Raw genomic sequence first — 16,514 nt, forward strand, 5'->3', positions numbered from 1 at the left:
TATTTTGTGTGACACTGATTTCATTAGCAGACTATTTGCACATACAGAGGGTGGGGAGGGTTGAGTTCAAGTTAGGTCCAGCATTTCAACAGAACCAGCAAGAAGCTGCAGCTTGGATAAGAAACAGCTTCAGAGCCCAGACTGTTGACCTCAATGTACACTAAAACCAAGGAAAATATTTATGGCCCCATATTGAATATATTTGAGCATATTGAAATCACTTCAATAAAAGGCTGCACAGGGGATCTATTAAAATATAAGACATAGTAATAACTACATTGTACTTAATAAGTCTGCATGCCCTCTTTACATCTGTGCATAATGCATTCTTCAACACTGTGATGAGCTAGTGATAGCTGTGTACTTATGTGTGAGTCTAGGGTTGGGCATCTACTCACAGGAATGTTTCTAAAATGAGTGAAAGCTTTATTCATACAATATTCTGATTGTGATAAACTTTCATAATCCTAATCATCACCAAAGAAATTTTGTTTTTCAACCAGAATTCTACATTTCAGGTTTTCCTACATTGGCATTTTTCAGCTCCCATTTCTTTTTAATGTCTGAAGCATTCTGAAGTAAAGTGCTGCCACCACTACATTTCCTGTTATAAAAATGTTCGCTTTCCTTATTAGGTGAAGCTTGGGTTCCCCTAATAAGCCAGGGTTGGATGGGGAACCTAACTATGAGCCTTTTTTCTGTACACGTTGAAACACTTGTGAAAAGGATTTCTGTTTCTGAGTTACCTTTTCTACTTTCAGTGTTTTTAAAAGGCCTTATTTTCAATGAGTAAAGGGTTAATAGCCAGCCCTACCATGAGGCGCAGCAAGGCAGCTATTGGGGCAGATGATTCTGAGTGCCAAGGAAAGGCAGAAAATTGCATTTATTTGGTTTTATTGTATTTTTATTACCAGGAGGGAGCTGGATTTTCTGCTTCCAGTGCCAGTATGTCACAGCTTGTCTTGGCAGCAAAAGTGAACATGTGACTTTTATGTCCATTTCTTGCACATCCAGGTTGACAGAGAAAGGATGGCATTCATATTCCATTGCAGCAGGCTCAAGCACATCTTGCAACAGAGGTTATACTCCCTATGCAAGAAGTGCAAAACTCCAACAGTTTCCTGATATTTTCTTTTTTGGGATGTATAACTGTGTATCAAAGCATACTACTGCTTCAATCCTATACTTGCTTACTTTGGAGTAAATCCTGTTGATCCCAATAGGGCTTGCTTCTGAGTGATCATGGACTGGATTGCACTGTAACACTATGTTCAGACAGGATATTAAAACACTGTTGTCTGATGCTCTCATAGCATTTGTGCCATGAGTGAATCTTGGGAAAGAACATGTACCTGATAGATACCTGGATGTTACATTCCCATTATAGGATATTTCCAAACAGACAAGCAGGGTAAGCCATTTACTATTTACTAATTATTAATTAATCTTATAGACCGCTTCAATAGTCCTACCAGAGTCTTTCAGCGGTTCACAATCACAATATAAAAATAGATGCGAAAACAGTTAAAACAATATGCATATAGAAATAGGTATAACAAATATAGCTGAAAGTATTAATCAAAGTGTGGTGAATTAAAATCATTTAAAAATTCTTTTAAAATCATTACTATCAAAGTCAATTATTAAAGTATCTGGGGAATAAAATAATTTGCCTAGTGCCGAAAAGATCATAATGAAGGTGCCAGGCAAACTATTCTAGAGAGGCTATTCCATAGGTGGAGCATAATCACTGAAAAGGCCCCACTTCTGTTTGTAATCCTCACCTCCTTAGAGGATGGCTGTTTCATAAGGGCCTCTATTTTTGCTCAAAAATAAATCCTACTGTGTTCAACTGGCCTTACTTCTATGTGAGAACAAACTGCAGCTTTATATTGCTCTAAGAATATATTTTAGTGACCCATTACTTTGGAATACTCTTAACTGGGAAAATAATATGATTAATAGAATTTGCAGTGGAATTTCAAATATCAGCTCAGCCATAAATTTAGAGGCAGGGCATTAGTAAGTCTAAAGTTCTTAGCTTCCTACTTATAAAATGTAAATAATACTGTCCCTACTGGCTTATAACAGTTATTTTCAAAGAGTTACTGAGATAATGTAATAAAAGTATATGGGGATTTTAAAGAAAATTATTTCCTTAATTATGAAAATAATTATGCTATTTTTCATATGCAACAGAAAGCCCATGTAGGTTTTAACACTTGAACTCTGGATGTGAGATCTGTAAATTATTCAGGGTGTAAACTTATGCATGTCTAGACAGAAAAACATTCTACAGAGGCCGCCCCCCCCCCCGTTCCCCAGTCTATGCATGCACAGGATAGCACCCTTGAAGACTGCTTAAAAACAAAGGCACATTGGATTGGAGAGTCCTCACAAAAACCTCGGTAGCATTCTTTCAAAAAAAAATTCTCAGACTACTCAAATCCATCTGCAATAAATGGTGGTTTAAAAATCGCGCACTGAACCCCACACATGCAGAGAGATGTTGCAGGGAAAAGCCTGCACGGTTCTCATTAGCAGGAATACTGATTGACTGACTACCGAATAGACAGGAGGAACGGAACTGCAGTCGATTAGGTGCAGGAAACCTGGTGACCTCCTGCTGTTTCAGAATACAATTCCCATATGCCCTGGCCACTATGGGTGGGCTGATGGGAACTGTAGTCCCAAACAGGTTGTCTGCACTTGTCCTAGAGAAGCAGGGTGTCTTTTTCATGAAGTAAACCTCGAACACGCAACTCCTTAGATTCTGCTGCAAGTTGGAGCAGGCATATCGGTGGAAAGGCTCCCAGCGGCTTCCATCGTGCACAAGTAAGGACAACTGGAGGCCGGCTCACACAGTCTCGCTCGATTGAAAAACAAGTGAAGATGCGAAGCGTCCTCCAGGACGACAGGGCTGCGCTCTCCTGTTGCGTCTTGTTCCGGTGCGGCTGGGGGGACGAGCGGGAAATCGAGCCCGAAGTGCTGCAGGAGCAATGGAGAGGCCGCCCAAGGGGCCGGGGGCAGGACTGCTGCCCCTGGTCTGGGCAGAGGAAAGCGTCGGCTCGGCCGCCGCAGCGCCGCAGCCCTCGTTTCTGGGGCAGCCCGAGCCGCCGCGTTCGGGTTGGGAAAGGCTCCGGGCAGTCTTCCGCCGCGAGTGAGTGAGAGGCTCCCTGAGGTCTGTCGCCGGCAGGAGGGACTGAGCAGCCTCCTTCCCCTTGACCTTCCCAGGTGCCGGTAGCGCGTGGCTGTGCTCGGAGACTTTCCGCGGGCCAAAACAGACCTGGCACGTGTCTAGCAGCTACGTCGCCTGCTCTTGCCCCTTTATTCTAGAGTACGGTCAAGGAGAGTTAATTCGAATCGGAATTCTAGTTTGGTGGGGGGGGGGTGAGCTTTCAAGATCCGGACTGGGGGTCTCCGTGCCTTGACTAGAATAAAGGCAAAGAGGAAGACGTGGTTTCATGTTTGAAGTTATGTCGGTTTTGGCCCTGTATCCTAGGTGGACCTCCACGTGTCTCAAGGCTCGGGTCTAGGATTGACACAGGCTCCCGGGCTTAAGCTCACTGCTGCTGCCTCTTGAATCCTTGGCCTCGCATAAACCGTGTTTTGTATCATACAGAAAGTCTAAGTACCTGGTGTCACTAAGCAGTGAGCAGGCAAACGAATACGTTGAATTTGCATGAGTGAGCCCTTTTAAATGGGTATTTGTATTAACAGAGTGGTGGGATTGTGAATGTGTATTGTCTGTGCTATGCGTGCATAAGGTCCTAAAATAAAAGATTCCCTGTGACACATGATGCATCTTAATTCTGAAATGCAATGAACTGTGTTAAATTTCAAAGGTTGAAGGCAGTTGAGGTTATCTTGAACACGTCACTGTGGTTTAACATTGCATGAATGAACCTCAGGATTATGTGCTACTCTGTCTTCCGACTTCTACAAAGCAAACAAATGTGTGAAAAGGGAGGTTCCAGAGCAGAAGCAGCAATTTCGTTTGATGCATTCAGGTAGCAGCTACGAGCTGACCCCTGCCTTGCCCTGCCAACTCTTGAGTAAGAAAAGCCAGCCAGGGAAAGGTTCCATTTTGTCCACCACAATCAAAGCCATTTAGGTGCCCTGGCCACTCAGTTGCCAAACATTAGCCTTTCTTCCAAGTATTGATCTGCAGGGGTAGCAGCAAATTGTTTGGATGGGCCTACCTATCTATGGAGCTTCAGAGTTAGCTACTTGTTATACTCATTCCAGTGTGCTGCTACACTTGCATTAGTAGTGTACAGTGCTTTGTAAAAGTATTTACCACCTTTGAATGTTCTGCACTTTGTTGTGTTGCAGCTTGACATTGTAATTGATTTAATTGGCATTGTTACCACTTGCACATGAGATATTCAACACTGAAGATACAAAGTAACTTTTATTTTGTTAAGGAAACAAAATCAAGCTGACATTGTTGATAGCATAATTATTCACCCCCTTAGCCAAGACTTGTTAGAAGCATGTTTCGTAACAGTTAAAACTGCTGGTCTTCCTTGGTAAGTCTCTGTAAGCTTTATACATCTGTATCTCTCACTATTAACCTGTTCTTCCTGGCAATAATGCTGTAGCTCTGGTCAGGTTGGTTAGGGACCACTGGTGAATAGTAACTTTCAAGTCTTGGTACAGACTCAATTGGACTGAGGTTCTTAAATTAGACTGAGCCATTCTGAGACACTGAGGATCTTGTTTTGAAACCATTCTAGAGTAAACTTTGGTCATTGTTCTGCTGGAAGGTGAATTCTACCTTAGCCCTAGGTCCCTTGCAGATCAAAACACGTTTTTTTTCTAAAATTGTCCAGTATTTGGCCCCATCTATCTTGATCTCAATCCTGAGTCCTTGCTGCAGGAAAAGCATTCTCACAGCATTGTGTTCTCATCATCTAGCTTCACTGTAGAAATAGTGCTCTTAGAAAGATGAACAATGCTGGCCTTGTGCCACACACAACTTTTCAGCAAGGCCAAAAAGTTCAGTTTTGGTCTTATCAGACCAGATAATCTTTTCCCATGTGTTTGCTGTTTTCCCTCTGGGGTATATTCATAATGTGGGATATCTTTTTTATAACCCACAACTTTTCCTAGTGTTTTTTTAAATTTCTCCTTGGTCTTCATTGATGCTGTTTGTTAAGTATGTTGTTCAACAAACTTGGGGATCTTACAGAAAAAGTATATTTACTATGAGATCAGAGGAAACTGAACCTACACACAGGTGGACTCCCTTCCAGAACTTAGAGTATGTGCCTTCTGGAAGCAGTGGGTTGCACCAGAACTTACTTGGGCATGTCTCAGCAAAGGGGCTGATACGTAATACAACCAACAACTGCCCATTTGTTTTCATTGACTTATTTTTGTGCCACAGTAAAAATATTTTGCACTTCCAAAGTGTGGAGTATCTTGCATATATTAAGTGGAAGTAATGCCAATTTAATCCATTCCAGTTCCAGGCTGTAGCACAACTAATTGTGGAAAATTCAAACAAGGTGAATACTGCAAGGCACTGTATGTGTTGGAAGACTGTAGCCCTGTTCAGGTGCTCAGTAAATGCCCATTGCTCTCTCTGTGTAGAAGATAATTGTCTGAAGTGGAGAGCCCTTTCTGTCCATGGGGGTTCTCCGCTCAATCCAGAGCATGGATTATCCAGCATTCCAGGTTACATGGAATGCCCCTGCGAATAGAGGAAGTTCTCTGTTTCCATGTGTACAGAGTGATAATGGAGAGCGGAACTGGAGTGCCACGGTTCCTTGCTTGTTCAGACTGCATTATTTATTTATTTATTTATTTATTTAGAAAATTTCTATGCCGCCCCATTCGCCGAAGCCTCAGGGCGGCTCACAACATAAATCAATTAAAATAATATAAATTAACAATATAAAATAAGTTAACAATATAAAATAAGTTAACAATATAAAATAAGTGGCCCTGGCCAAAGAATAAAATAAATAAATACTATTAACAGTTAAAATGACGTTTGAATAAAAAGGTCTTTGCCTGGCGCCGAAAAACAAATGATGGCACCAGGCGGACCTCTCTGGGGAGCGCATTCCATAGATTGGGCGCCACCGCAGAGAAAGCCCTCCTCCGAGTACTCACCCTCCTAATTTCCTTCACGGAGGGTTCCCGGAGAAGGGCCTCTCCCGCAGAGCTCAGGGGGCGGGCGGGCGGGCATATATGGACGTGCGTATATGCATGCTTTCTGAACACCTGGATGGGACTTCTATGATGCTAAACAGTGGGAAGTTAAAATGTGTAACAAAAGCTTGTGATTTCTTTTATGGACATACAGGAGAGCTGAGTGGGGAGGGGACAATCTGAGATGCACTGACACAATTTTCAGCTACAGTTTAGCTTTGCATCAGAGTGCAGCTGCTGACTGACACATTTCTCAGTGCGAACATGTGGTTGCTAAAAATCACTTTCCTAGTTATTTTGTGAGGTTTGCGGACATTTGGCCTCTACTGATGTTTGATACTATATTTCTGAAGAATAATGGAGGCTTCATAGAAATACCTTCATGTAGACAGTTGCTGAAGACTGGAAGTTCATGAAGAATTTTTTTTCTTTTACAGTGAACAAAAACAATACCCAGAGGAAATTCTCAACATATTCAAAGCAACATTTTCAGGGAGCATTATTGGTCTGTTTTATGGAGGTATACCTGGTTTTCTGTATGCCAAAAGACGATACATTGAGCAGAGTGAAGGAACGATTTACTATAATCATCTGGATGCTGTGGTATGGCCAATTATCTGGCAGGGTAGAGCACATACTGAATTCAGTTTCTAGATAGTTTTTTTTAACCTGCTTCTTTAATTGGAGTCTATTTGCTTAATGACTTGCATGTGGAAAGAACCACCACATATCGGATACCACACATAAAGATTAAATATTGTCTCAGATAATACCTGTTCACAGACTCAACTCTGAGTCAAGTACTAAAAATCAAGTAATAAAAAAGCAAGTTAAATGTGCACATGCATGAATTGATCTTTAATTCTGGCAACATTGAAGCCACCTTAGCTGTTTTCTGTTCAAGGGTTTAATCCAATAAAAGCTCAAGGAGGATGTGCATGCCTGTCTTCAATGAAGTAGACCAGGGTCCTCCAACTTTGTGAACAGGGGGCCAGTTCACTGTGCCTCAGACTGCTGTGGGGCCAGACTATAGTTTGAAAAAAATATGAAGGAATTCCTATGCACACTGCACATTAAAAATTAATTAAAATTAAAATTAATTAAAATTAAATTTAAAATTAATTAAAATTTAAACATATAATTAAAAAATGTTTGCTTCGCCTGCAGCAGAAGCCCAAGATGAGGTGGGGAAGAGCATGTCCATATTCAAGGGACATAGCTACAATGTCTGCGATCATATGGGGGCGGGGGGAGAAATGGGCGCAATCATGCTGTGGTGGGGAGACAGATGTGTTCGCACTTGTGCAGGGAAGACGGGTGCAATTGCGGGTGTGCTCATGCAGGGAAGGTAGGTGCAGTCACGCCCGTCTTCCCTTCATGAGCATGACCGCGATCGCGGCCATCTCCCCACTGAGTACACCTGTGCCTGCTCAGAGCTTTTGGACTCACTCAGAGATTGTTTTCTCTGAACAAGGCCAAAAGGTTTGAGGCGGGCTGGATAAATAAGCATGGCGGCCCATATCTGGCCCACGGACCGTAGTCTGAGGACCCATGAAGTAGACCCATACATGCATAGGGCAGCTCTGGGCTCTACAAAGTTGTCTGCTTTCATCTTCTAGGTAAATGCTTATGCCTAGATAGGAGATCACACTAGCAGGCCTCCTTTTCCATTTACATGAAGAATGGTGCATATCTGAAGTCATTCAGGACATAATATGTAGTATACCTGGAATATAATAATAATAGTCATATTTTTATGGTAGAACTGCACTTTCTGGTTTCCTCTGCAGCGATCTGTACATCAGGCAGCAATGCGGGGCTTCATCCGGTATGGGTTTCGATGGAGCTGGAGAGTGGCTGCCTTTGTGGCAATATTCAAGTAAGTGACCGTGTTGTTAGTTAGGGAGGGCGTCAGTCTGCAATACACCAGATATGTTACAGGTGGAAAGGAATTCTCCAGTATTACCTTTGTCACAAATGAGCAGTTACTTATAAATCGAGACAGCTTAATATAATCTGGGTTGTCTTTGTTCACTTTTCTTCTGATGGTACAGAAGATGGTACAGAACTGTACAATGGTACAGTTGTCCTACCTCTTTCCTAGCAGCATATCCTTATAAAAGCCGGAATAGCCTTTCCTACCCCTCACAAAAGAGACTTGGTCTACATTTTGAGAATCCTGGTTGCCCACTCACTCTCAGCCCAACCTACCTCTCAGGGTTGTTGTAAGGCTGATTTTGTTGCTGTATATATCCTTTCTAGCCCCTCTGAAAAGAGCTGTTAGTTACATAGAAATATGCATAGTTGAGACTGGTACCATTTGGTAGAGGTAACCTTTCTGTACCTTTAAATGTCAAATCTAACTGGCTTAAATGGGGAAACCCCAAGGCAGACATTTTTACTGATGAGTTGTTTTATTGCTCACCGTTTTTTCCCTTTTCTGAGGAACACCCCTCTTCTCCAAGAACAACAACCCTGTGCGGTAGGTGGGTTAGTTTGAAGAGTGAGTGACTGGCCCCAAGTCACCCAGTGAGCTTCATAAAATCTCTTATGTCTTCAGTCTGGCATTCTAATCAACCCATCACACTGCACTGGATATTGCTGCTCCACATATGTATCAGTATTTCTGTTTTGGGGGCTTACTGTCAAAAGGAGCCTGCAATAGCAGCAGCGGCCCCAAGACAAGAAGCCGTGGAAACACCTAGTAGCAAGATTGCGAAGGGATGATGTAACTTCTATTGAACCTCGCTTGTCCAATGCCCTTGCCAAGGATGTTGTGTGTTTGGCATCCTCATTACTTGTATTCTGCTACCTGGTTAAAACATTTTTAATAGCTGATTATTTTATTATACCATTCTTGGTGCTTTTTTGCTTTTATGCTCTCCTGTCTGGTATAGTACATTATTTGGATTTTATCTTGGTTATTGGATTTTACAGTTTTAACGATTTTATGGTGATTGTTTTAGTTCTCTCTGTGAGCTGCCCAGAGAGCCTTCAGGCTATGGAGTGGCATACAGATATAATTAATTAATTAATTAATTAATAACAGGTGCAAACTAGAAACATACAACATTGTTTTATTAAGCTGTGTATGTTGTAACAAATGGGTACCTGAAACCATTAAAAATTCTGAAGTGGTGTTGTAATGAAAAGTATCATTGGCAATAGGAAGATCCTTGATATTCTTAAACATCCTGGGTATGCTGTCAGCTGTTGAAGAAATAGAACTGAATTAACATTTGCATCACTTGAGAGCAGCTGGCCGCTTCAGAAGCAATGAGATCATAGTTAAAAATAGGAATTCCCTGGCATATGATACCAACATATTGATTGAAAGGGGACTCAATAATGTTGTGAGTGGAGCCGGCTAGAGCCAGGGGTCAGATTAGATGGCCTGGGAGGCCCCTTCTGACCCGCTCTGTTTCTATGACTCTCCATTCCACAGTTTGGTGGACTACCATAATTTTGTAAGATATCCATGTGGTCAACCTTTTCATACATTATGACTTACACTTTTTGAAGCACACTTATCTCTATTGAACAGAGTGGCCTGATTCTCATAACTGAACAACCCACCATGGACAGCAAACCATGGTTAGTTGTTGTGCCATACAATCCAGTTCACCTATGGTGGCTTTTTTTTTAAACAAGCCAACTTTAGAACCCATGGACTGTTCTAGGAGTTACCCATGGTGGGCTGGCATGCTGTCTGATCCTAGAGAACTGATTCCAGTGTCAGTGCTAGCAGCTAGCAATGCACTTGCAAAAGTGGAAGAATACTCTGACTGGTCTTCTTGAGCTTGTCCTGGCCACTTCCTGGGCCAGCTGCCTCACAAGTGCCCAAGCAGCACTTCAGGCTGGCTGATACTGGCGTGCTGTACTTTTTGCCACAATGGAAAACTGCTTTGGCTCCCCACAGGTTTTCTCCATTTTAATTTTTGTCCTGGTGATAGTAAAAGCCTGTTTAACACATTTACTATTGCACAACTGCAGCTAAAACTTTTTTTAAAAAATAATGCCACCTATTCATACTTTTAAAAAAATGCAAACAAGGTTCTTACAGGCCTTGCAAGGTGCTACTCAGATACTTTGAAAGGTTTGTCAGTGGCTGCCCAAACAGGGACGCCAAAGATGATTGTTAAACCAGCTTTCACAGTCTCCAGGGAAAAAAAGTTTACAGAAAGTCACAAGGAGATGAACTTTGCTCTTGATGATGGGGTGGGAGATGTGACTCAAGCTTGCCATGGTATTTCCTGGGATATAATGCCTGTAGGACTGATGGGGATGGAAAGAGTGAACAACCTATTATGCGTATGGTCATTTGTTGAGGCTGTAGTGGATTGTTGCCAGAACAACCAGTCTATCATGACTTATTGCCAGTGTGGGTTGTCATGATACAAGTGGCCAAAGAGGGAACTAGAATCTGAGTGAAATGCTTATGACTGACTTGTTCATCTTGCACTTTTGAGGCACAGCAGTTCCCGTCTTCGTAGTTGAGAGAGATTTGTACAGGCTGGCTTTTTAATAGCAGCTATGGAACTGCTAGAGACTTAAAAGCAGCATGAAAAGCATGGATTTCTGTATGCTACGTAGAAGCAGAATGTGTCTTTCTTTGGTGTAAGAAGAGTCTGGAGCACCATCAGCAGCAGTTAAGGAATGTCACCCTGGTAGAATTGCATCACATGAAGAAAATTTTAAGAGGGTTGCAGTACCCATGTGGTGGTCCTGCCCTTGTATTCAGACATTTAGGAAATAGTGCAATAGCCTTTTCAGTTAGCCGCCTCCTCTTCCTCTATCTTCAAAGAATTTCGGGGAAGGACTTTTCAAAAAGAACTTTCCAGTTTTGGTTACAGCAGCCAGAATGGAAATGTTTAAAAATTGGGGAACAACCACAGATTATGGCTGATTGTTGCTTCTAATAGTTTAGCATAGTGCTCTTGACACATCACAGTAGATATTAGGAAACAAACTTTATTTTAGAAACATGGCTCGTGTTTATACTTTGTGTAAGTGAAGGCTTTTCTGAGCAGAGTTCTCTAATTGCCAGCTTTTCCTTCTTGATGATTTTACTTGTAAGGAAATGTAAATATTAATTGATCATTACCTTTTAAAATATGTTGACAAATGACAACTATGCAATCCCTTTATCTTTCTGGTGTTTGTATGCTGTTTGTTATTATAATGTTATTCTTACTACATCTCTTTTAGAAGTTTAATAATTATTTTTAGAATTAATACAGATCTTCACAGTCCAAAATCCAATTATTTTGTTCTTATTTCATTGAAGTTAATCTATGTAAATAGCACATCCATTTTCCAAATGAAAACTTGTTTTGTACATTGCTTCTCTTCTATTTAAATCAGCCTCCCCTAATCTAGCACCTTCCAGACTTCAATTTGTATCAGCCCTGCTAGCATAATCACTGATCTAGAACTATAAAAATTGTAGTCTGAAATATCTAGAGGGGACCAGATTGAGAAAAGCTGCTTTACATGAAGAAAAAATAAGCATTGTAACTTCTGAAACAGTTTTTATGTATTTTTCTAGAATTACTTGGATTTGGAGGGGCATATTTTTCCCTATATTTGAATTGTACTGCATGGAAAAGTTACATGTGAAGTCCTTCTAGATACTCTTGCCATCTCTCCCATTTTGAGAAGATGAGTATGTTTCCTAACAGGGCACCATTTAGGCCTTTAGGCAAAATTAGTTTGCTTCCATTTGCCAGCTTTTCTTGCTAATCCCTGTTTTTTCCTTCTCTGCTTTAGCACAGTGAGCACTGTTCTGTCTGTGTACCGTGATAAAATTGTCATCAGTCATTTTGCCATTGCAGGAGGTAAGAAGAGTATGCCATGTTGAATACCCATTTTGAGTGAGACTGGAGTATTGATTAGAAAAGATTTGTTTTAGATCTCTAGAGTCTGTCTTTGTGGTCTATCAGGCTTCACATTTTGAACCTGGTTATATATTAAGGCTGTTATTCAATAATATATGATGGTGTTTACTATGTTTCTTAATTGGAAGATCTTTGGAATTGATCATTTATGTCGGCTTATTTCAAATAGTGTATTTCCAGGTACGCAGCCTTATGGTCACACTTTAATACTGCAATATTATTGGGTGAAAGACTCTTAAAGGATTATGAAATTTAAAAAGTTGGTAAACAATTGAGGTTGCAATCCTATACCAGCCTACTTTGGAGCAAGTCCCATTCATCTAAGTGGAACCTGTTTCTAAATAGACATGTACAAGCTTATATAGTCAATTATGTTAAATGTGAACGGAGCTTCAAATCTAAAAAATGAGATGCAGATTCTCTGTGTTAGATTGTGCTACTTAATGAGTCTTACTTTGAGTGAAGTCATTTTATACCATTTCGGAAAACTGTTCTAAACATATCCTGAATTGTATTTTTAATTAATTAATTAATTAAGCAAGCTTTTTGAACATGCAGGAATTATATCAGTTTGATTTGAACATGCTGTATAGGACATAGTTGCTTAGATCTGTCAGATAACTGGCATTCTTTTGCCCCATTATTGTGATTGCCTACACCACCTAAGTATTGTATTTTTTTTAAAACCAACATTAAAATAAATTGGAACTGTGCAGGCAGATCGCTTTCTAAGTTGTTCTGACTGCAGATAGAAGCTGCTTGCAGAACATGATAGTCCTCTTGCTGTGGGGCATGTGCTGCAGCCATTTGAATATGCAACCTACGATGGGAATTGGCATGTTATGAGGACCTGGTAACTGTGGGTTATGTGAGGCTTAAATGGCCCTCACAAAACTCATGCTCTGTTTTAGGGTTATGCAACAGTTTTTGTTAACAAATAACCAAGGCTTGCTAGGTTGCATAACTATTCTTTGACGCTAGAACCTGAGCAGAATTGGCATGTACAAGCATGGATAATACATCTGAATCTGCTCATAGATTGCTAAGGTTGTAGTGTAAGATGGGACACCTATACAGTTACCATTACTCTAGGGAATACAACTCCATTTTGTGAGTGTGTGGTTTTTTTAAAGACATTGATTAGTGGGGCACTGTTTCTATGGCAGTTGTGTCATACATATGATGTGCGTATCTGTGTGTTTCTTGCATGTATTATAACATCTGGAGGCGTTTGTAGTGGAATCTCTGCAGTCTTGAAGTCACATTCTTTTCATGGGATGCTGAAAGGCAAGGCAGCAGGAATTACATCTCAGCATATTGTATCTGAGACTTCTTGCAAGCTTTCTTTCATGCTCTGATTTGCTTTGCTTTCTAGCATGTACAGGAGGCTTGTTCAGAATGCACTTGGGCTTGAGAGGTTTGACCGGAGGCAGCATTTTTGGAGCATTGTTGGGGTAGGTTGCTCACATGTGCTTGCACATTAGTACTAAAAATTGCCACCTTCTACTAGGTATGATAATCTTCTAATGTCATCCCAGTCCTGTAATACCGTGGTGGAAGGGAGTTGGGTGTGTGGTGTGTAACAGTTCCTCCATATGCATCTGAGTAACTTCAGTGCTAACTTCCACTGTTGGTGTAGAATGCGCATGGCTTGAAGAGATGAGGGTTTACCCCCTTATGCTTGTAGAAACTTGCTTTTGGGAGTGCTCTTATTCTGTACATCAAAATAGTGCATCTGGCACTAGTAGAGAACACTACTTATCATTTGGCCTTGGGTATCTGCTCCCTTCCAAGGCTTAGCTCTGAGTGAACACGTGCATGCACACAGGTGGGCCCTAATGTAGTAACCTAGGGATATGTGACACATCCAATTGTTTCAGCTTCATTCTGTAAGCGTTCGTGGACTTCCTTTTGGTTTGGCTCACTTTCCAAGACAGGGCTAAGCATGAGAAGAAGTCTGCAAATGCTTGAGGGACATATTCCACTAGGTTTTGTCCCAACCCTATATAAACCTTAGTAACTTTGTGAACCTTTGGAAATCACCCAGCTAGTTGGAACTCCGCTCAGGCTAGGATTGTGGAACTGTGCTGAGCAGACTGGCCTTGATCAGGTTCCTGGCAAAAGAAACACTGACACTTGCCTTTCTGAATAGAAACCATGCTCTGTTACTGAATATAGGGGCATTGAGGCCAGTGAGTGCACGGATATTGGGTAATAGGATTAGCAGGGACTTTCTTGTTTCCTTTGGAGTACATTCACTGAACTTGTTTGTGAAGGGGGACCTGTGAAGAGCTTTAAATTTCATTCAATAAGTACTCAAGAATGAAAAACTTTAAAATGCTTGGATGAGCTATATAGCTCTTCAGAGCAAGAAACATTACTTTTAAATGCATCTGCATCAATGTGGCTTCTAACAAATCACCTGATGTTATGTAGCCCTCAGCAAAAGAAAATTATTCTTCCAGTCTGATTTAGAGCATCTGTTCAATGAAGATGATGATGTGTCTACAAAGAATCATGTTCTTTAATGATCAGAACAGAACAGTGAGGGTGAAGAAGGATAGATTCCTATATCCGGAGTGCATTTTTCTCCACATTAATAGGTTTTGTGCATGTTGAATGATAGTCTAAATTTCTAACAAAACAAAATATAGACTAAGATAAAGCATGGGAGAATGTTCCCCTCTATTTATGGTTGACTGTGAAATCAAGCTTCATTTATGAGTGCTTTCTAAAAGAAGATGGTTACTGGGACAGGAACCAGCAGACATATGCATTGGTGACCATGTGAAAGGGCCACTCATTCATAATTGCTGTCACTCTGAAATGTTCCAAATAACTACATTTATCTCTTATGTCTTCCTACAGCATCCCTGCAGGAGGACTCCTAATGGCAATGCAAAGTCTTTCTGGTGAAACATTGGTTGAGAGAAGAAAACGAGAACAGAGAGAGAGATATGAACAGAATTTGGCAGAATGGTAAGGACCCAGAGCTGTTAGTCCCATATCCAACCAAGTGAAAGAACTCAACATCTGATGAACTCTTCCTCTGTCCTTGTAGCCACACTGTTCATTGAGCCAGTGCAGTGGGTGGTGGGCATTTCACAGGAGGAGTGAAGCTCTGTTTCCTTATGAGGAATCCTGGTGAAGCTTCATTTCCTTCTTGTAAGCAGGGGAAAACAAGTAAGGTGGTTGGAAATGGCCACCTATAGTTTCTGGAGGATGCCTTCTAATGGATGTGCTCAAGTTCAATGCAACTGCATTGGATGGTGTCCTTATGGTATGATATCATCGGGTCTGGCAAGAATGTTGCCAGACTACTTGGTGATATAACGAACTCCCTGGAGGACGTGGTTCCTATGCTAACCCCCTATGTGGGTTGGGTGGAAACTGCTATAGTGATTTCAGAGTAAGTTGCCTATGAGTGAAAAAGAGTGTTTGGCGGTATTGGCTCTTAAGTAAAATTTGTTGTTAACCATATTTTATTTATGCATTATTTATGCATTAAATTTCTGCCCTGCCCATTATCCAAATGACTCTCTGGGTGGCTTACAGAATATGTCAGGGATGAATGACATATTTATAAAGCTATGTTTATATCAACATATAAACAATATGTCAGGAATAAATGTGTTGCTTCAAACTCCAATGTTGGCAGTCTTATAAGGAATCTGATGTGTAATTTTGTTTTTATTTTGTTTTTTCCCTTAAACTAACTCTTTTGCTCTTTAGGGATGCCAAACTCAGAATCACTGAGAATATTTCAGAAGAAGCAGGAAAAAATTCCCCAGACTTCATTCCCCAGACCAGATCATGAGTGGACTGCCATCACCTTAGTGCTGTGAATTGAACTCCGTATCTCACAATCTTGTGCTGAAGTTCTCCGTAACCCTGCTGCTAAGGGCACAATAAACTCTTCTGAGAAGCGCTCCTAAATTTGGCATGATAAACTTGCAGAATGGGAAATTAAACTTCAAAGGATGACTTTTGTTGAAAAGGGGAACAGGAATAAATAAGTGTCTTGAAGAGCGAAATTACTTCCAAAAACAATAAAGGACTGCAAAAGTAATTATTTGTGATTTTCAGTTTACTTTATACATGAATTCTTGAATTTGGCATCGTAGCTCATTTGAATACTGCAAATCAGGAAAGCATCTTAGAAAAATTAAAGACATTATTTATTTAGGGTATTAAAGACATTATTTAGAGCCAATTAAATAATTTAGAAAAATCTAGAAAAATTAAAGACATTACTAATTTAGAAACATCAAAGACATTATTTAGAACCAATAAAGCAATTTTAGCCTTCCTAGGCATGTGTTATCTGGCATATTTTTCATCATATGGTGTAATACATACCCCAGATTAGTGTTGTCTGTATGAAAAATAGCTAAATTTAGTGAACATAACAGATGATGCAAATAGAACAAACTTGTATATTTGCTCCTTTTTGTT

The 16,514-nt window shown here is 40.6% G+C and overlaps 1 protein-coding gene across 1 annotated transcript; it reads left to right on the forward strand.

The window, feature by feature from the left end:
- The first annotated feature begins 2,979 nt into the window (after window positions 1–2,979).
- Window positions 2,980–16,128, forward strand: TIMMDC1 (translocase of inner mitochondrial membrane domain containing 1). The gene is made up of 7 exons (XM_044442518.1): window positions 2,980–3,160; window positions 6,600–6,765; window positions 7,953–8,041; window positions 11,932–11,999; window positions 13,435–13,513; window positions 14,928–15,038; window positions 15,792–16,128. The coding sequence occupies exons 1-7, from the start codon at window positions 3,000–3,002 to the stop codon at window positions 15,874–15,876; spliced, it is 759 nt and encodes a 252-aa protein (XP_044298453.1). The 5' UTR covers window positions 2,980–2,999; the 3' UTR covers window positions 15,877–16,128.
- The last annotated feature ends 386 nt before the right edge of the window (window positions 16,129–16,514 follow it).

This window comes from Varanus komodoensis, unplaced genomic scaffold, assembly GCF_004798865.1.
Source record: "Varanus komodoensis strain SLA01 unplaced genomic scaffold, ASM479886v1 scaffold4, whole genome shotgun sequence".
In the NCBI taxonomy this organism is placed as follows: domain Eukaryota; kingdom Metazoa; phylum Chordata; class Lepidosauria; order Squamata; family Varanidae; genus Varanus; species Varanus komodoensis.

What these genes read in the sequence shown, in the direction of transcription:
- TIMMDC1 (XM_044442518.1), top strand. Translation starts at nt 3,000, where the DNA reads ATGGAGAGGCCGCCCAAGGGGCCGGGGGCAGGACTGCTGCCCCTGGTC. An exon ending in ATTTTTGGAGCATTGTTGGG is followed by an intron (nt 13,514 to 14,927) that starts GTAGGTTGCTCA and finishes GTCTTCCTACAG; the next exon opens with CATCCCTGCAGGAGGACTCC. An exon ending in GAACAGAATTTGGCAGAATG is followed by an intron (nt 15,039 to 15,791) that starts GTAAGGACCCAG and finishes TTTGCTCTTTAG; the next exon opens with GGATGCCAAACTCAGAATCA.